The sequence below is a fragment of the Dicentrarchus labrax genome, unplaced genomic scaffold (assembly GCF_905237075.1).
Source record: "Dicentrarchus labrax unplaced genomic scaffold, dlabrax2021, whole genome shotgun sequence".
NCBI classification, from domain to species: domain Eukaryota; kingdom Metazoa; phylum Chordata; class Actinopteri; family Moronidae; genus Dicentrarchus; species Dicentrarchus labrax.
Genome location: NW_026136721.1, coordinates 30,757,080 through 30,777,658, shown reverse-complemented (window position 1 = coordinate 30,777,658; position 20,579 = coordinate 30,757,080). Strand labels below are relative to the sequence as shown.

The window sequence follows — 20,579 nt, the reverse complement described above, 5'->3', positions numbered from 1 at the left end:
TAACCTTTAGTGTATTTTAGCTCACTATTTTGGTTTTACCGCTCACAACTTTACTGTTCTGCTTCAATTGTACCGCTCTACGAAACTGTCAAAATGAATTGTAAAAAATCATATTAACTCACTGAACACTACCTGCTCAGCAACAGATATAGCAGCTATTGCCCTCAGGAGTTGGTGGGGACCAAAACAGAGGTAAAATGATAGCGAATATTGGACTTGTGTTGGACACGACTCAAAATGAATGCTAGTGTTGCTCTGTATCGGCAGATTGTGTAAATATGCATATTACATTCACATCTGATATTATTAAAGTTTTTTGCGATGTGATGTTAATTCATGGATAGTTTTGAAGTCCAAATGTCTGAGTTAATAAAATAATACATATAGCACAGTAAATTACAGAAATGTGTGAGGAGGCACACGTTGACTTTGTCCTCTCCAGTAACTGTTAAGCGATGGAATGACATATCTTCTCATATGTATTTTATCTTTTGTGTCCTCAAGAAATGACACAAATCAATATTTTTCAAATTGCATCGCCACGTTCCATCTGAAAACAATTTTCTGATACAATATTGTATTTAGAGAATGCTGTGGGCACTGTAACCATCACCGCACCTATTTCTCCTTGGTTTAAAACACCATCACACCTCCAGGGTACACAGACACAGCCTGGGCTAGTAAATCTTTCAAAGCTGTTTGTTTAGTTTTAGGCAATGGCCATGACGCCAACATCTGGTTACCACAAACAAAAAGGTGAAGTTTATCTCTGAGTTAGTTTTAGAATAAAATGAAGGGATTTAATGAATACTCACCAAAGTCTGGAGTGTCTCTTTTTAGGTCCTCCAAATACACCACCTTCTTCCTCACAACACAGCCGTAGATGTAACCTGGAGGAGACACACAGTGTAGAACACATAAACACACACACACATGCTTGGATCACAGATTCCCTCTTAAGATGACAGGATTTCTACTACATGAACCACAGCGTCTCACCCTTCTCCAGCCCGTCCATAACCTGCAGCCTGATGATGTCACCTTTGTGAAAACTGAGCATCGAGCGGTCGTCTGTCACAAAGTTTCGCTCTGCAATCACATAGTCTGAGTCCTACAATCAAAAACACACACACATATAGACACTGTTAGATGTTACTTTAATGTCATTTGCATTCACAGTATTTAGACTCAAGTTCACCCTCAACTTGACACATCTGCTGCTTCAGTCGCTGATCTTTCCAAAGTTCCCATAAAACTCACAAAGTCACCACATCAGCTGCTGACTGACTGATTAATAATTGTTGTACAAGTGGTCCTTATTCCAACTGCAGCTCAGTGTGTGTGTGTGTGTGTGTGTGTGTGTGTGTCTGCACCTTTTTGATCTCATTGATGAAGGTGTCTATAAGATGTTTGACCTGTGGTGCCTTGGCTGAGAACAGGATCAGTTTCTCATTGGTCAGATTGAACTCCAGCATGTTCTCAGAGGGGATGGTTACAAACAGGATGTCTGCATAGCTGAAAAGGTTCAAAAGGTAATGTGATACGGCAAAGTTAGAGATATTTACGGTATAAGCTCCCAACTATTGTATGAAACATAGCTACAGAAATAGTAGAAACTAGTAAAGCTATCAAACATGAATAATGATTAAATAAACTTAAACTAAATATACTAAACTGTAAAATCACTGCTTCCTATAATTAATGACAGTCCATCACTTTCCGTTTATACTAATAATTTGTAAACATGTAAACAAAGCAGTATTTGTCTCTATTCATCCTGTAGGAATGGTGATTTTGTTTTTTCACTGGTGAGGATGTAATATGTATGTATGTAATGTGTTTAGATCCACAGGCCTAAACAACCACTGCTCCTTGACTGATAAATTGACTTATGTTAGCTTCTCGTAGAAAACATATCAGTGTGTATGTTGGCTGATGTACACAAATGCACAACTCTTAAATTGGCCTTAAAAATCCATTATTAAACCCTCTAACCCCTATATACTGTATATTTGGATGTTTAGTTATTTTATTTGTTATAAATCATATTGTTTAGTATCTGTTTTCTTTAATTAGTATTATTTTCTATATTATCTTAGTTTACAGTCTCATTTATGTATCTCTGTTGTACTTACTCCTGTGGTATTATGTAAAACTGTAAGGGATTTCATTGATAATAAAAATAAAGAAAATTGTATTGGGAAGGCTACCCACATAAATCAATCTACTCCTGAGTAAAGTCAGGTAAAACTAGATAATTTGGTATACTTTCTGTGATTTACAACTCACCTGACACTGAAACTGACTCTAAAATACACATACTATGTCTCCAACCAAGAGGAAATAAACGTTAATAAAAAAACAAAGACAGAACAAACAGCACATACGTGTAGGGTCGTAGGACTCGGAAGTAATCTGGAGCGGCGGCGCTGCTTTTTACGGTCTTCAACAGCTTAATACCGCTGTGGGACACTGACAACACCTGTACACCTGTTCCTACACTTCCCTGCACACACACACACACACACACACACACACACACACACACACACACACACACACACACACACACACACACAGAGAGTCAATAAAAATGAAGATAACACACACAGTAATTATTATCCTCTGAGGATTTACCACCCTCACCGACGCAGGGAACAGACGGGAGAAGTATATTTCCCAGGTTTCTCTGGCTGCCGTGACGATTGTTTTCTTCACGTGCTCCTCCACTGGATCCATATTCTGTTCAACCCCGTGTTTAGCTGCCATTCACACAAACAGACACAAGAGCTCATGAATGTCAAAGAGATGTGTTTGCATTGGAGCATACGATATTAAAAAAAAAGTCTGCTGGAAGAACAGACAGACTACCGAAAAGAGCTTTCATTTTCTGCCTTTCATCCCGGGTGATGCGAACACACGCCTCTGACAGAGTGTCATTCACTATCTGCAGGAGAGAACAGAGGAGAGAAGAAAGGAGAGAAGGAAAGAGGAGAGTTAATGTTAGAAATAATTAATTTTGATCTTTCTGTGATTTTTCTGTTGTCAGGTAAAAAATATGGAATTGGTGAGAGGTAAAAAATGTGAATGAACTAAAATGAACTGCCTTTATTTGAAACTTCAAGGATATTAAACGCAAATACATTTATCTGTTGATGTTATATCCATCCATCATTTCATTCTGCATTAATTCAACTGTCTCTTACATTACCTGTTTGAAAATGAGGTCCAGCACCAGAGGATTGTTGAAGCTGTCTTTGGGATAAAAGACCTGTAAAAGAAGAGAAAAACACCCACAATAGAATTGAATACAAACATTTTGACAGTGGATCATGATTAGTTTTTTTGTGTTTTTTTGTATTTGTGTATGTACACACCTCCTTCCTGAGGTAAAGTCTCCAGGGAACATTGGTGTAGGTGTAGTGCTCTTCGTTGGTGCTCTGATGAAGCTGTGTCTGGATGGTCTCTGTCTCTACAGGAAGCTCACGAGAAACTGCACCAAAAAGGTTCAGAGATGGAGAAAAGAACACACATTCGTAGGATACTCAAGTAAAAGTACAGATACTGGTGTAAACAAAGACTCTGGTTAAAGGTGAAGTACTGATTCAAGCCCGTTACTCAAGTAAAAATGAAAAGGGCTAAGAGCTAAAGGTAAAAAGTACTCTCTTGGTTTAATTTTTACTGGCTGTTTCTGTGCAAAGCTAACTGAAACTTCAAACAGTGTCGAATCTCCCTCTGTGTGATTCGTCTTTTACATCTGTCATGCATGATATGTCTTGATGTCAGAAAGGCGTGCAATGAATGATGCAAAAAGTGATTGCTGTCTCGCTCAAGGACAGTTTGACTGTCTTTCACAGCTTTGCTCCACTGTTACTCCAGACCTTTTTATTGTTCTAATATTGTTGTAATCTTGTTTACACAATTGTTTGCGGGTCAAGAGACCACAAAACGACAAGACAGATGTATTTTCACAATCTGCATGTCAGTGGGGTCATGTGGCGCACTGCCACATACCTGCTGTGAGAGTCATTGTGTCCCTGTTTAACTGCCCTTCTGTACTCCTGACCTTGTCTGGAACATGCTAATTGTTAGTAAACAGAATATTTTTGCAAGTGGTGATTTCAGTGAGTTTTTGGTTAAAATAAAAACCTGAAGAGTGTTGGCTCTTCTGAGTAAAAGTTTGCAATATTTTTAAGATGTTTATGGTATAGATAAGCAGTTATATGCTCATACATTCCCTTAAAGGTACCTGATGAAATTGTGACCACAAGGGGAACTGCAGTACAATGAACAGATGATAAACTTTAAATTTAGACAATGTAGTTTTACAGCTTTGGGATATGTCTCATGCAAACAACATATGTACTGTAATATGTGGATGGGTATATAGTTAGAGTGAGTGTGAGTACCTGGAGGAGGTATGGGAAGAGGACGATCAGGTGGTCTCGTCTTTGCACCCTTGGTGGGTTTAAATCCTGTCTCTTTCATTGCAGGTGCAGATGGTGAGGGGGGAACAGGACGTTTGGGCTGGAAGGACACAAAAACCTTTTCTATTAATGTCTGATGTGCATGTCCACAACACTGTATGCACTCTATGACTGTGTATGTGTGTGTGTGTGTGTGTGTACCTGGGGAGCAGGAGGGTGGTCCATCTGGGGTTTCAGGATCTGTAAAGCTTCATCACGAGGAGTTTGCTTCTTCTTAAACTTCCCCTCTGGTCTCCTAAATACATCCACACAGTGTCAACATCAAACATTACAGTTTGCAGGATTTTTCAACTACAAATGTAGTGCCCTGTATAATCTGTGTGTTTGTGCTATATTGCGTGTAAATACAATCATTCTGGTGTTGTGTGCTCGCCGCGAGCAATAGCGTCCCAGTCACTGTCTGTGGGTGGTTAGTTGTAGCCTGGGTTTTACAGTATGCACAGTTAATTCTGAAGATATCATCAACTGCTGTGCTTATTTACTAGCAAAGATACAGCAGTTTAACCAACCATTATCAGACAGTCTGTGTGTGTGTGTGTGTGTGTGTGTGTGTTTATATGTGTGTTTGTGAGCCCTCACCTTTTGCCAGATGGCATCTGGTCTGGTGGTGGAGGTGGGGAGTTGTACCTTTTGATGATTTCTTTAAAAAAATTATAAAAACCATGTATGTAAGTAAGTACGTAGATTACACATTATATTTTCCATTGTTTTAAATCCGAATACCAACCACTGTGTCTCAGTCAAAAAATAAGTAACTTTATCGGCTACATGATCATCATGTTGTATAAACCTTGTTTAATGAATCAGCTTTTAAATTCAGAAACCTTGAATATCTTGGCTGGGGACGACGTGATCTTTGGACTGAGGCGAGTACTTCACCACCTCTGGAGCAGGGGGTGGAGGAGACGTCACCACGGGAGCTGTAACAAACACACACAACAAAATAAAAAAAACACAGCCAATAAGGAGTTATGCTTGAAGTAAAAGTTTGAATTGACTTTCTCTCTCGCTCCTTGCTTGCTCAAGCTCTCTTTTTTTCTTTTTCTCCCACTCTTACCAAATTTCCTGACTGGTGTGTCCTTGTTTACGGGGACGCCTGGAGCCTTCCTCCGAGAGACGCTGTCCTTACCTGACTGCGCCTGAAAAATCCACACAGAAAGGACAGAGAGTTTGCACTCAAGGCTTTGAAAACATTTTGTCTCTTGAGATTTGGTTGGAGTCACGACAAAGTCAGCAAAGAAAAGGGAAGAAAAGGGACATTGTACTTTGCTGTATACATGCAGCAGATTTCTTTTGTTACAGATAGTCGAAATGTGAAGAAAAAAACCTGCAATTTGGCATGATTATTGCTATTTCTATTCTATTTTGTCAACATCAATTGTGCAGTGATTGTTGTGGGGTTTTGAATGTCTTTTTGAAGTTCAGAGGACAAATTAATTTCATGTTGCACTGAACTGCACCCGAATAAAAAACTGGAACCATTAATATGTTTAAACAAAAAATGCTTAAGTAAAATCGACCTGTGTCATCATCTCAAAAATTCTGGACTGTGCAGCAAAACATCACATCATATGATAATGAAACGAATATTTATATGTATATAATATTGTATTTTCCTGAATAGAATATTATAATATTATCACCTTTATAACTGCAGACATTGACTAAACTTCACAAGGAAACAATACCAATTTTTATTTACTAATAATCAGCAAAAGGATATCGGAACAGAAGTAAGGTTGCACCAGACTCAGCAGTAGTTGGAAGAGCTATATTGATATCACCCTTCAGTCCTGTTTTATTTCAATCTGGAGATTTTTAGGTGATATATTTCTCATCCCATTGGCTGATTTTAAACTTTTTAACCTATTTTCTTAATCTATTTAGTGATGTCTGTTTGCTGCATGTGTTTTTTGTTGTTTTGTGATCTTAATGAGACTACCTGATTAAATAAAGGTTATGCATATGATACGTTTGCTTTCCCCTGAATGACTTGATGATTTTATGTTGTTGTTTTATGTTTCTTGGATCTTCTGTTGGTGCACTTCTGAAGATATTCCAGTTCTTTGCTCAACCAGCTTTTGCTCATCATCCTGACTCATTTTGTGCATATTTTATTTCTGGGAAAGTGTTGCTAGTTGTTGTTGGATTTTACAACAACTAGAACATCTTTCATTAATTAAAAAGTACTGAATCATTATTTAATATGTCACAGCGGACTGTTACCTCACATGTCTCAGAGTTACTGACCTGTGCAGCAGCGTTGGCTTTAGGCTGTCCTGTCTCAGTTTTGTTCGTTTTGGTGGAGCTCGGCTGAGGGTTGGGGCGGTGGGCCTGAGGCTGGGCTGTGGGCTCAGCACGAGGCTGAGCTTGTGGCTGTGAGGGAGTTTGTTCCTGCCGTGCAGTAGGAGGATAGGGGCTGGGTGGGATGTTTTCTGCAGCGTATGGAGTGGGAATGAAGTTAGCGTAGGGGCTGGGTGGGATGTTGGCATATGGACTCGGGGGTATGACAACATAGGGGCTAGCCGGGGCGTACGGGCTGGGAGGGTGGTGAAGTAGAGGGCTCATGGGAGGGCTCGTGATCGGGGAGGTAGGGGGGCTTGTCACTGGGCTGCCGACCATGGCCATGGCCTGCATGGTCATCTGCTGGGCCTGAGAAACAAAAAGATGGCGTATTAATTCCAAAACAAGAGCGCAGGAACAAATAAACAGACGCAGACCCAGACGGAGGGCTTACCATGATGATGGCCTGCTGGTTCATGATAGCCTGTTGTTGCTGGGCCATAACAGCATGCTGGGCATCTGGAGGGAAGAGGAGGAGAAACACAGTAAACACGATGGAGGAATAAAAAATATATTTTTTAGTAGTTTTCTCATATTTCTCTTCACACTTGATACGAACCAGGTGTTACAGGTGCCACCGCAGCAACAGGAGGCGACATCACACCTCCCACAGGAAGGACTCTCACAGCTGAGGACAAACACATTCAATTTCAGATTTTAAGTATTTGTTTTATTACACGTGCTAATGATAAATGGAGCTATTGAGCTTCTTCCAGTGTGTGAGTGTCTAAATTACTCCATATGTACTATATAGTGAACTATAATCCACTGTCAGCTATTTTATGTTAGTGCCACCAAGTGTTTATTAAACACTAAATACTTAATGAGTGAGGGGTTGATTTTTGACTGACCCCCAGGTGGAGGTGGGGGGCCGGTCGACTGCCCTTCCTGTTTCCACCCCCCACCAACTCCTCCAGCCCCCTTCATCCTGCTGGACAGTCCTGCAGCTGATTCTATTTCCTGTGAAAAAGACAACATCAGATTACAACATGAATGCTTCTGAGTATCAAATATAATATATAATAGTATATTTGGCAGATGATGGCTGATAATTAACAAGAAACTGCCGTACAGAAGTGCCAAAGATGTGTGTAACAGTGATAATATTACATACTTCTCAACTAAAATACCTTACCTTTTAATTGCAGATTTTTTGAGTGTGATCATCAACATATGATGATAATATTTGTGTAATTAGAGCACTTTTTGACTGTCAGATCAGAGGAGTCCCCCTCTTATGTATGCAGCTGTACCATCAGAAATCAGCCACTTACCCATAAATCCAAAGGAGTGTGTGTGTGTGTGTGTGTGTGTGTGTGTGTGTGTGTGTGTGTGTGTGTGTGTTTGTACGCCATGTCTCATTAAATAATAAGCCCTTCATTTGCCAGAGTGTCAGTTCCTCGTAAGCAGATCCCCGCGTTGCCTGGGTGGGAAATCACCGTGGCGATCTAGTGGCTGTGACAGTTACGGTAACTGCGTAACGTAATAGGTTGCTGGGCGGGAGAGGTCTGTAGAACACATCTGATACATGCTAATTCCTGTCAGCCACATCCGATAGCACGGCTAACATTCACCACATCGCCGTCCCAGCCGAAGACTGATAGATCCAACATGGCCAGCATTCACTGCACCATTGCCCCGGCTAAATACGTGCGGATTTAACCCAGTCAACCATCATCAGATGATATTACAACTGTAATTTATAACAGTGGTGAAGTAATGCGACAGAGATAATGCATCATAAATGAGTTGAGCAGCAATAAGCAGAGAGCAGTGAAAAAAGAAACACACAGTTCCAGGCACAGTTTTACTGCATATTCTACTGCGCTGTGCCTGGAAATGTACATTGAGACTCTGGATTACACATAAATCCCTTTATCTGAAGTAATGGCTCAAACTATAACAAGTATTATCCCACATGAAGCTTTCTCTGAAGAACAAACCTTTCTTATTTTCTATAATCTTGGACCTGTACTTGTGGGCACTGAGGGAGCACAAAGACTGATTTCCATGCTGAGGGATTAACCTGAAAAAGGTCTCTGAGATCTGTAGAAACCATGTTTAGAGACACATTTTTCATGTAACTGTCACTGTTATTGTTACTGTGAATGAAAGACAATTTTTAGTGTTTTTGCATGTTTTTAGTTAACACATATTGTACATGCATCTTTCTCCTTCTTTTGAATTTATGTACTAATTTTTTTGTTCCCTTCCTCTGTCGTGCCCCCCCAAAAAAATCAATAAAAATCAAAATGCATATAAAAAACAATGTGACAAGGCAGCGTACTCATTAAAACGACAGGCTGTCCGCATTTAAACAAGTAAACTCATTATGATGCAACTTCATGGTACCTCTCAAGAAATAGAGCTTTACAGTAACCGACAGTAAATGGTTGAAAGAGGACTCTCAGGTTATGTAACTTACTCCAGTCCCGTCAGACAGTACAGGGTCAAACAGGCTGTCGAGATAACGATCCATCCCTCTTTGAGGCTCAAAGTCTGTGAGAGGAGAGAGGAGCACTTTATGGTCTCCTGTAATCAATGTCTATGTGTGTGAGCGTTCATATGTTTGCTTAAATGCGTACCTTGTCCATCAGAGCCAGGTATGGCTGGAGATAAGAGGTCATTATTCATGTCAAACCCACCACTCAACAGGCTTCTATAAAACAATGAGAAAAAAACAGTTCAGATAACTACAGCCTCTTTATAAGTAATTAGCATTGTCAGCAAAATGTACTTTAAGTATCAAAAGTATAAGAAACTGGCCCCTGCGACTGATAAATATATCATATATATTAAATTATTAGATTGCTAATTAATACATCAATGCAGTAAGTAGCATTTAAATGTTACAGCTAGTTGAGGTGGGGTTAGTTTCATACAGTAGTGGGCAGTAGTAGTTTAGCCCAGTGGTTGAATTTAGGGGTCAGGTTCCCTCCAAAGGCTCACAACATAAATCTGTGGGCTTCTGAGATGATTAATGTGAGAGGAAATAAGAAAAATGTCAAGTTCTACACAAATTTGTATTGTATGTAATTTCTTGGGAATTTGTAATAAATGTGACAACTTTATCCCTTTGGGCCTCAAGCAGTTATTTAAATGAAACCATCTACAAGGTTTATATTGTATTTTATAAGCTTATCATGTTTTTTTGTGTGAAATCTTAATTTTAAAATTAACTACAGCCATTATATAAATGAAGTAGAATTAAAAGTACCATATTTCCCTTTGAACTGTTGTGGAGTATAAAGTATAAAGAAGCATAAAATGGAAATACTCAAGTAAAGTACCTCAAAACGTTACTCTACTCAAGCATATTAATAAGTATGTGCTGAGCTACTTTCCACCACTTGAACCGAGACAGTGACAAACTCAACTTTCTAATGGTTGGTGTGTGTGTGTGTGTGTGTGTGCGTGTGTGTGTCTCACATGCTGGCGTTGGGCCGCACTCTGGTTGGTTCCTGTGCAGAGATGATGAAGTAGCTGCTGTGTTTGGGGAAGTCGGCAGGTAGCTCAAGGTCCGACATCAGATCCAGAACGTAGTCTGAACCCTCCAGCTCCACCCACTGAGCCGGCTCCTTCAGTAGCACCGACCAGCCTCGACGACCCTCCACCACAGCCCTACACACACGCAATCAGTGAAACTCACAAACGTGAACAAAACGTGTTTATTCCTTTCTTTCTTCCTTGTAACCAAACCATATGTTTAGTGCTTATGTTTTACAGTAAGATGATACCTGTGTTGTAAGATGTCTTTGGCCATTTCTTCTCCTGTCGTCCAGGAGTGTAGAGGACACAGGAAGGACACACCTGACGGGCAGAAGACAAACCGCAGATGTGAAAATAACTTCTGACATACAGGTATCACTCAACAAAAACCTCAATTTTTAAAATGTTTCGGTGTGTTTTTTCACTTTATAATGTATTCTGAGCCATTTTAATCACGTTATAAAATAATCCTTGAGCTGTATCAGTAAACCAAATTACTAGCAATGTCTCCTGTTTGTCTGTGAAGATTTACGAAGACACCGGCACCAATAAACAGACACAAACACAGCCAGTGAACCAGAGCGAGTATCAGGTGTTCTAATCCTCAGTAGACTTGCCAAAAGGCCACAGGACAGATTAGCTGGATGAGAGGAGGAAATGAGAGAGAGACAGATAACTCTTTCGTGCTGAATAGTGCACGCATAGACTGGCTCAGGTAAAGAAAACAACTAAAACAAAAAAACAGAAGGGTGAGGTTGGGTCAAAAAGAGTCAATATAATTAGGCTTCAAATTTCCAATATTTCCAACATTACTTTGACATGGACATAAACTGGTGTTTTGTGTTTATGTTATCTGCATATTTACATATTGTGCAGTGTTGATTTAGAGCAACCATAACACAAATGTATTCAAGAAAAGACATTTAATTTCTTGAGACAAATATAATACAAAAGCAAATAGAGTTCAGTTCTCTTTCTGTTGCTGGATGGTAGAAAGTTAGACACAAGCATTCAGCCTTGTTTTTATATTATTTATCAATTCTACTTAACCTTTTCTTAACTAGGACTGAAGAGTGACAGGACAGTGGGAAGAGAGAGAGGGTGACAGCATTAAAGGACCGCAGGTTGGAATCAAAACTGGGCCACTGCATTGAAGACTATATGAGATATATATCTTTTTTTACAAGAGACAAATGGCCAAAATGGCAGCATAAAATGCTTTTAATGGTGACTAGAGATGCAGAAGGTGATCCTGGACCTTGTTCAGTGGCACCACTACAGATGTTGAGCAAATAAATCACTTTGCTGTATCATTTCTATTAATTCAAAACAGGCTTTTTCCACAACAATTCACAATTTTGACATCAAATTGTATGGTAACCACATGTGTTGCCAATGACAACATGCACAATAGCAGCTCCCTGACTTTGTTGAACCTGAATGGAATTAATATCATTAAGTGTTTACCCTTCTACCCTACCTACTAAGGCCTATTCTGCAACTAGATCTGAATATGTAATCAGTTAAAATTCCCTCTTTGTCCACTTAACTACATGTGTTGTGTGTGTGTGTGTTCTCACCATCGAAGCAGTGTATGTGCAGAACAGTGTGAGCTCTCTTGCGATTGGCGGTCCACTCTAGTAGACAGGGTGGGTACGTCCGGACATACTCCGGCCCGACATTCAATCGCTGCAGAGCCTGAAGCAGACGGTGCTGACACACACAGTCGTAGCCCTCCGGCCCATAGTCAGACACAAACCTATAACAACAAGCACAAAGAGCAATGTGCAAAACAGCAACTGATATCATGTACACAGATCAGAGACATGCACAGAAAAGAAGGGAATAAATATACTGTGTAATTAAAAAAAGAGATATTGTCAGTTATGTGTTTCTTACTTCAGCAAGTACTTGGCCAGCCTTTGAGAGGGCAGGAAGGCAGAAAGACAGGAGCAAAGGAGGAGCCAACCACGCTCTGAATTCAAAATGTTAGGATTCCTCCACACCTAATGGAAGGAAGGAGAAAATTAAAGAGATAAAGTGCCATAAAAGTGAAAGATTCTGTTTTATTTGGGCTCTCATTTCTATTCCAGAAAAACAAGCTCACCTGATTGGCTACCTGAGCCAAGATCTCATCTCGGAGGCTGGGATTAGCAAGTCCTCTCTGGATGATGTAGTTCCCAAACAGATTCTCCTGAGCCCCATTCAAGTTAGGATCACCCATAAATCTTAGTATCTATCAAAAGCAAAGACATTTACAACACATACTGTAACCTTACAGGTCAAATTACACCTATAAAGTTGTAAAGTTTCCTAGAGGTCCTCAAGCCTTAGCTTTTCAAATGTATGCTTAGGGTTGCTTGCAGTATACAGTATAAGTATATCTTGTGGCGAGAATAGACTGAATCACTGACTTTTTATGTGTTTGCATATTCAGTAAGCACTGTACATGTGTATACAATTTATATCATATTACTATGTTTATATCATTGTACTATGTCAGTTTCTAAGAGGTTTTAACACACAAAGCATCGTGGTAAAATCAAGTTCAAAAGTAAAAAAAAAAAAGACTCATACACATGCTTTTATTACATGTTTGTAATAACCCTTTTTAAAATTAATTCAAGTAAGAAAATCATCTTAAATTACAGGACATGTTTCTTTGTCTGGGTTTAATTTCTTGACAATATCACTGCTTAGCAGGAGGCCCTGGATGCTGCAGTTTCCCAGCAGCATTTAAATGCAACATGTACCAGAATGAAAACGTTCACGGCTCCTTGTTTTAGCTCCTCATCCATTCGAATCAGAGAATTCTCCAGCGGGGCTGTCAGCATCCCGAACAACGGCTCCTACAACACAGCACACACACACACGCACACACACATACATCAGTGCTTACAACTGATTACACACAGTGGCTGTTTATGTATTTGAAACACTACAACAACACTGTCCTGGGTCCAGTGAAGTTCACCAAGGATAACTTGTGTTTCATTCATGTGTTCACACAGTTTCCAATATGGACGCTGTGATTTCTGTGTGTTTACCCTAAATATGGCCCGGATGTAGTGTGTCATGAGGTAGTTGTTGATATCCAGGGGCAGGGTCAGCTGGGGGTCAACCTGAACCTTTGGAGCCTGGACCACTGCCAAGCAGTCAGAATGCAACTCTTCACCACCTGCACACACACACAACACACACACACAACACACACACACACACACACACACACACACACACACAACACACACACACACAAAAGGCCATGTGTCATCACAGAAATATGACAGCAAATATTGTTGAACCCACCTGCAAACAAGGTGGAACACATCCATCGCATTGTTGATGGAAGTTTATTTATAGCACACACTGACTGCAGATCAGTGTGCTGTATATATATGTGTGTGTGTGTGTGTGTGTCTGTGTGTGTGTGTGCACACCTGAGGCCGCCTGTAGCAAGGCTGCCAGCTCAGCAGGGATAGGCAGTGTTGTCACATTCACTACTTCTCTGTTGATACGATCCTACCCACATTGCAAGCACACACAGAAATACACACTTATATTACACACTAATGCTACATCTTCATCTTTTTCTCAAAATGTGGCTCTCCTCTCTCTCGGACTCTTACACCGTATTTCAGCCTTCTCTCACCTCCTCTGCCTTCCTTGCAGGTTCCACCACTGTCTGACAGAAAGACAACAGTATCACACTTCACACATTTGTTCATTTTTTATTCATTTGTCAAACACAAATACTGCAGACATTCCCAGAAGTTTCCCCCGTTCACACAGACACGAACACAGTGTGCATACCCTCATGTAGCGCTGGCGGTTGACGATGAGCAGCACAGCGGAGCGGAACCTGATGAGGTACTTCCTCCTCAGAGTAAACTTTTTTCTGTTCAGGAAAAGCATTAACCAGAAATGATGGATTATTCACACAGATACATAGAGTAGAGAGAAAGTAAGAGAAAGAAGTTGAAATGTGTAAGAATTTGCATACACACACATTTGGTAAGATAGAAACATTCCCTATGAAAGATGCAGGCACATTTGAGTTTTTAAGTCTGACATTTTACTATAACGTCAATCACTGTAATTAGAACAGACAGCACAGTTGGTGTAGATGTGTGTTAATCACACTTATAGAGTAAGTGATAGCTTTAGTGCATGTGTCACATCCCTGAGTTCATCAAAGCGTGACCAACGATCTCAGAAATATCATTACAGATTGAAAATGTTTGACCTTGAGTTTATTGCCATTTTAGTTTTCTCATTAAGCCAGTAAGGGAATTTTAACACATTCAAATAAAACGCGAATTTGCATCTCCTCTCCAGGTTCTGCCGCACTGGCAGTGAGTGAGAAATCTATCACCTTTGATTGATGAGCACGGCCTCAATCCTCTGGCCCTGTCTCCTCGCATCAAGGGCAAGAAGCAGGTTGCCTGTGATAAGCTTTGACCTATTTGGCTCAGTGAAACCAAACACTACAGCCTACATTGCCAAGCGGGGCACTGACACTCCAGACTCAAGCAGGACAGTGTTCTGCCCACTAAAGAGAGAAAAAAAAGTCACTCTGTACAGCCTGTATATTGTTAAGAGGCATCCCTTTATCGTATTTGCCTTCATTTAAAGGAGTCATGAGCCATTAAGAATTTAAAAAGGTATCCAGGTTATTGACCTCAGGTGAACATTACCTGGCCAGGTAGCCTTTGCAGCGAGCCTGAAACAGGGCCACACGCCGCCGGAACTTGGTGAAGTTCTTTCGGATAAAACACATGCGGGTGTATCTCTGCAGCGTCATGGCAGCGAGGTTCAGCACACGGTCACGCTTCCCCTCCAACAGCTGATATAGCTCCTCTCTCAAGAAAATCTAACACACAAATTTATATTAAACAGTATTTATTTCTTTACTTTATTTGAACCTTATTTTGCACATTTGTATGTTACTGAGAGAGCTCACCTTACTGACTCCCAGCTGATACGAGCCGTTCTTGACCGGGCCGAGCTTGTGGAGCATGATGACACAGTTTTCTCCATCTGCTGGGGGAAGATCCCTCAGGCAGAGCAGGGCTTTATACCTGTGTGCACGTACACAAATTTAAAATGACAATCCAGCACAAATTCGAAAGAGAATGTGAAATCCAAAGCTGCAACAAAAGCTGTGTTTTAACTCCATGTCAGTGTAAGTCTTTAGCTGTGAATCTGAGAGATCTAGCGTGAGGCTAATTGGGATTCTGGGTATTCTGAGTTTTGGTAGTTAAGCATTTGTTTGTGTTTAGTAGTTTTAGTGTGAATCTAATTGACTGTGAATGACTCTGAAGTTGTTTTTCTGTAACACAGTAAGTCAGACTCCTTTGGCAGCCAGTGGTCAGAGGTGCTGTGAGATCAATTGGTTTCAGCTGCTTTCCTACAGCAGGAGCTGGCAAGTACCAGATGGCTATTTCAGCATGAAGAAACTGATGTGTGTGAACTGCCAGAGAAAAAAAAAGCCAATAATTCAGGCTGAATGTTTCGAGTGGTAAGGGAAGCAGAAACAATTACTTTAAGGAAAGAAAGCTGAACGGGAGGCTGAGATAGTCTGTACAATATTTTAGCTCACATGGTTCAATTAGAGCTTACATCGCTCCTCAAATATGCTTAACGTAAGTAACCAACCTTGACAGGAAGCTGTGGAAGTGCATCCTGATTGCATAACCCTCCTTCCTGATATGGATGGTCTCCATTATACCAGAGTAATGTAGCTGAGTGTTGACCAGCTCCATGTCAAACACACCAGGCTCCTACACATACATATACATACACACACACATATAATACACATGAGCTGTATATTTTATATCAATTAAAATGCAGAACAAACACTGCAAACCTGCACACGTCATCCAACTTGCAAATATACCTTATGATGGTTTGGCTTGATGCATCGCACAAAATAAGGGTTACACCTGTCACAGATAGATGAGAACGAATGGATGGATAAATGAATGTAGGATTTGATGAAGGCTCAGTACATTAGTCCTGTGCAAGGAAGTCAACTCTCCAATGTGAGGGAAAAACAACTTTATAAGCAAAAATCGGTAGGACATGGCATGAGTTTACAGTTGACGCTACATGTTAATGGTTGCAGAGCAAAAGATCTCCAGGGGTCTCTGTTTTCATCTATTATGAGACATGACTGAGCTCAAATTAAGACAATAAAACTCATTTTCCGAAGAAGAATGGCACCTACAAACACTGACACTGGAGGCGTATAAGGTTGTTAGAACTAATCTCTAATCACTTTAGTCTAATAGTACACCAAGGAAAAACAAATTATTCATTGTTTATTTAGGCACATGGTCATAATACGGTATGTGTCACTCACACACTAAATTACAGTGTGACTCACCAGTATTTTGCGTCAGCACTGACAGGTTCAATGTCACATAAGTATAATTTACACATCTGCCTTCTCAGGAGCAAAGCACGCAGTTAATGAGGGATAAGGGCACTACATAGTGTTTAAATATAATATCAGGACACACAAATGAGTTGGAGGAAGCCAATTATTATACTTTATACAACCTGGTGGCAAGCAGAACACAACTTTGGCTCTTTCCACTGATGATATAAAGGTGTGTTAGAGGTTTCCACTTTGTCCTAAAGTTTAAATGAGTGTTGTTTTACTCAAACCTTTCCATCTTCTCCAGCAGTTCCTGCAGGCTGCTCTGGAACTTTGCACTGACTGTGTTGGCCTGATAACGACGAGCTGTGCTGCTGCGCCGCACATTAGACCGCTGCTGAGACACAGACTCTGAGTGCTTTAAGAAGAGGCTGGATACCATCTGTATATACACAAACACACAAACACACACAGACACACACAACACAGAGGACGGAAAGGTAAGACAAAGTGTGAACAGTCATCCTGACTATCCTATCCTATCATATAATGGGTTGGTAATATAGTATGTAGTAAGTATGTGTAGTGAATACAGAATGATTTTCAAACAGCAGAATGGAAAAAACCTTTAGCACTGGTACAACTTATTCTTACATCAATTAAAAATGTATTCCTGACTCAAAACAATAATTACTAAATTAATATTTGTACATTTGTGTATTAATTACGTCAAAACACGTAATTGTATTGTGCCACACCACCACAATACAAGATGATGAGCAACAATCATGATATTAAAGTGTAATTGAAGATCAGTTCTCATGCTTACCTTGGGAAATAAAGCATGGGGAAACCAGTGAATATATTATAATAAGACAATCAGAGAGAGAAAGCAATAAGAAAAAAGTTTATTTGGATATCTCACTCTGTTTTTGCTCTGGATGAAGAGGTCTAAAACATCCTGGCGGACCATGTCAAAGTTCTTATCCAAGAATTTGTGCACCTGCAACACAAGTTAGAAGAGTTATCATATAGGTAGTATAACAGTATACCAACTCTGTGCAAATTAATTTTATTAATATTTATGGGAATATATGTTTAACCTTAAAGATTCAGTGAGTAACATTTAGGAGGATCTATTGGCAGAAATGGAATATAATATGCATAACAATGTGTTAGAATGAGCCTTTTAAATCCTTCCATGGTGTCCATGTTGAACAGCCATGTTTCTATAGTAGCCCAGAACAGACAAACCAAACACTGGATCTAGATAGTATTATCTAGATTGTTCGTTTCACACATGTCGCGACCACCGTAGTTTCTCCTTCGCACTTGTAAGAGGAGAGTGTAGCGAACGTGCAGAAACTTATACCCCACTTAGTTCTCATGGTTTGTTGACTTTTGTTTTCCCTTTTCTTTTGTAAAATGTTTTAAATTTGTAAAAATTTAATAAAATTAAAGTTTTTTTAAAATGGTGTACCTTCTAAGAAAGAAAAAAAAAGAAAGAAAGAAAGAAAGAAAGAAAGAAAGAAAGAAAGAAAGAAAGAAAGAAAGAGAAAGGACGAACTGTACCTGGTACGTGACCTTCCCAGCGTAGTGTTTCAGGGTGAACTCTGGCAGTGGCATCTTTGGCCTGGCATATAGCGGGTCGTTTCCATGGTGATAGTGGCACTTCTGAAGGAAGGTGTGGTCTGTTGCCTAGCGATGATCAGAGATGGTTAATGGTTGGTGAGCCATGGAAACTAAATCTCTACAGCACACACACACACACACACACACATACATATGTCGCCTGTGTGTGTTGAGCAGATTGCCTCAGTCAGTTACTCGTGTAACAACGTGTTCGTATTTCACTCTCAGCATCGGAGACACTTCATAATACGTTTATCTCAATACGAGCTCAGTCAGCTTCTTACATTAGGAGCCCCAGGAACAATGATAACAGCAGGTAGGCAATTAAGTGAGCATGTGGGAGAGTTTCGTATTGATCGGAACTCGCTATTATACCCTTCAGACTCCTGGTTTATGAGAAATCCAATAAGTGAGATGTGGGTTGTTTTTTTTTAAACTCAATTTCTCTTTCAAAAACTGAGGTATGAAATATTTGAATCATGAGTTATTGTCAGCTGTTGCTTTTCACAACACACCTACATAATTTAAGATTTCAAAAGTTCCCTATAATCTAATCTAACTTCATTTTAAGGGCAATTTCGATGGAGAAATTAATTATTAATGCCCTTTGTTTTAATTAAGTTATCAGTTATTATAATTTAGTCATTTTGTATTAATCAGTCTTATTTTCTAGTTCAATGCAACATGTAAATCACAGCACCCTGACGTGACTCCAGCCAAAAGAAAATCGTTTGACTGAACAGGAATTACAAATATATGTTGTTTAAAGTGAATATATTGTATACTTCAGGCACTTGGAGGCGGGGTCTTCTCTTGCTTCCCACAGCTATCTGTGTTCATTATTACATTTAAGTGACTTCCCATAACTTTGGCACTGAAGAGTTTAGTTCAACAGGTGCGAATGTACCTGAGGGAAACCGCATTGGTCGTCCAGTATGCGCAGTATCCCATGAGGCTTAGCGGCGATGAGGTCAAGACAGGCCTGGTTGTGGCTGAAGGGCTGCTGCTGCCACTCTATCTGCTCCCGCATGTACTCCTCCTACACACACAATACAAAGGTTCATCAGGCTACTGCATATAAAACTTTTCTACCTCAACTGTTGATTGTTTCCAGTTTTCACTTCAGTTGGAGAATTGCTGTATCCACTATAGTTTGACCATGTGGGTTGATGGAGACTTCTATGAAATGTATGCAAGTCAGGTTACAAACAAGGCTGTTCATTGGGTTCAGATCTCTTAAGATTTAAGGCTCCAGACACACATGTACGAACCCAGTGAGCTTTAATTTGATGTTTTGCAGCTCAAAAGATTTAGAAATTTTGGTTAAAGTGAAGCTAAATTTGGCTGAGAAGAGTTTTCAGTATTTTTACTGTACAAACACACAAGAAAGTTTTATACTAAATCTGATAGTACATTTAAATGCACTATAATACTGCAAGTCTGTGTTTACTGTACATGCAGCAGGTCATTAATCATCTGCTCTAACCTCAACCTTATTTTGGACAAGCTATGATGCACTGGTCCTGACCTGTTTTGTTTGGGCCGAGAATGCAGCGGACCAGCTTTTCTTTACAGCGTGATTGTATCTGAGTGTATAGTCCATTCATGGAAACCCGCTTATTTGTTATTATAGAGGCAAATGTTCGTCAGACTTTCAATTAAATAAGAATGAATGTAAAGATGCTTTGCTACATGCAACAATTATGCACACTGAACACACTATATTTCAATGTGCAGCTAAGACCTGTCTCATGATTATACCTAATTGTCTTCTGTCTGTGTCTTTTCTTTCATACCTCGACTTTTCCATATCTAAGCTGGTTTTAACCTAGATGCCTAGACGTCTTCTGACATGCAAATCCATCCTCACATGGGAAAATAGAATATATCAGCTTTTAGATTCCCTGACCTGCTCCTCCTGGAAGATGACCCTGTTAAAGAAGAACTGCAAAGTTTCATTGGCGTAGTTGATGCACAGCTGCTCAAAACTGTTCACCTGTAGCTCCTGTAGGGTAAAGAGAGGAGACATTGGGGAGTGAGGAAGTTAGTGAACACAGGTCATCTCAAACGCATCAGCGCTGTAATGTTATTGAGCGAGATCATTTAGCTTGACCTCAAATCCATATATGTCCAATATGGAGATGGAGAGAGCTTCGTTGCGAGGGTAGACCCGTCCGTTGATGCGCTCTGTCAGCCAACTAAACAGCAGCGAGTACAGGATCTTGGCAACGGCATCTCTATGA

At 40.1% G+C, this 20,579-nt stretch overlaps 1 protein-coding gene across 1 annotated transcript in view; it reads right to left on the bottom strand.

Moving 5' to 3' along the window:
* myo15ab (myosin XVAb) overlaps positions 1–20,579 on the bottom strand; it is a 45,510-nt gene that overhangs the window by 8,546 nt on the left and 16,385 nt on the right. The window contains exons 22-60 of the mRNA XM_051386671.1: positions 20,450–20,573; positions 20,246–20,341; positions 19,244–19,375; positions 18,277–18,402; positions 17,630–17,707; positions 16,995–17,146; positions 16,222–16,267; positions 15,978–16,102; positions 15,283–15,400; positions 15,017–15,192; positions 14,133–14,217; positions 13,972–14,004; positions 13,760–13,841; positions 13,367–13,497; positions 13,073–13,168; positions 12,427–12,555; positions 12,219–12,325; positions 11,900–12,078; positions 10,568–10,640; positions 10,260–10,451; positions 9,416–9,489; positions 9,256–9,329; positions 7,682–7,790; positions 7,390–7,458; positions 7,225–7,289; positions 6,738–7,139; positions 5,545–5,626; positions 5,312–5,407; positions 5,067–5,127; positions 4,629–4,722; positions 4,410–4,527; positions 3,378–3,493; positions 3,212–3,271; positions 2,872–2,947; positions 2,647–2,762; positions 2,388–2,506; positions 1,374–1,515; positions 1,000–1,111; positions 816–890 (exon numbers count right to left, since the gene is read on the bottom strand). Of these exons, the coding sequence (XP_051242631.1) occupies positions 816–890; positions 1,000–1,111; positions 1,374–1,515; positions 2,388–2,506; positions 2,647–2,762; positions 2,872–2,947; positions 3,212–3,271; positions 3,378–3,493; positions 4,410–4,527; positions 4,629–4,722; positions 5,067–5,127; positions 5,312–5,407; positions 5,545–5,626; positions 6,738–7,139; positions 7,225–7,289; positions 7,390–7,458; positions 7,682–7,790; positions 9,256–9,329; positions 9,416–9,489; positions 10,260–10,451; positions 10,568–10,640; positions 11,900–12,078; positions 12,219–12,325; positions 12,427–12,555; positions 13,073–13,168; positions 13,367–13,497; positions 13,760–13,841; positions 13,972–14,004; positions 14,133–14,217; positions 15,017–15,192; positions 15,283–15,400; positions 15,978–16,102; positions 16,222–16,267; positions 16,995–17,146; positions 17,630–17,707; positions 18,277–18,402; positions 19,244–19,375; positions 20,246–20,341; positions 20,450–20,573 (4,340 nt within the window). The remainder of the gene's footprint in view (positions 1–815; positions 891–999; positions 1,112–1,373; positions 1,516–2,387; positions 2,507–2,646; positions 2,763–2,871; positions 2,948–3,211; positions 3,272–3,377; positions 3,494–4,409; positions 4,528–4,628; positions 4,723–5,066; positions 5,128–5,311; positions 5,408–5,544; positions 5,627–6,737; positions 7,140–7,224; positions 7,290–7,389; positions 7,459–7,681; positions 7,791–9,255; positions 9,330–9,415; positions 9,490–10,259; positions 10,452–10,567; positions 10,641–11,899; positions 12,079–12,218; positions 12,326–12,426; positions 12,556–13,072; positions 13,169–13,366; positions 13,498–13,759; positions 13,842–13,971; positions 14,005–14,132; positions 14,218–15,016; positions 15,193–15,282; positions 15,401–15,977; positions 16,103–16,221; positions 16,268–16,994; positions 17,147–17,629; positions 17,708–18,276; positions 18,403–19,243; positions 19,376–20,245; positions 20,342–20,449; positions 20,574–20,579) is intronic.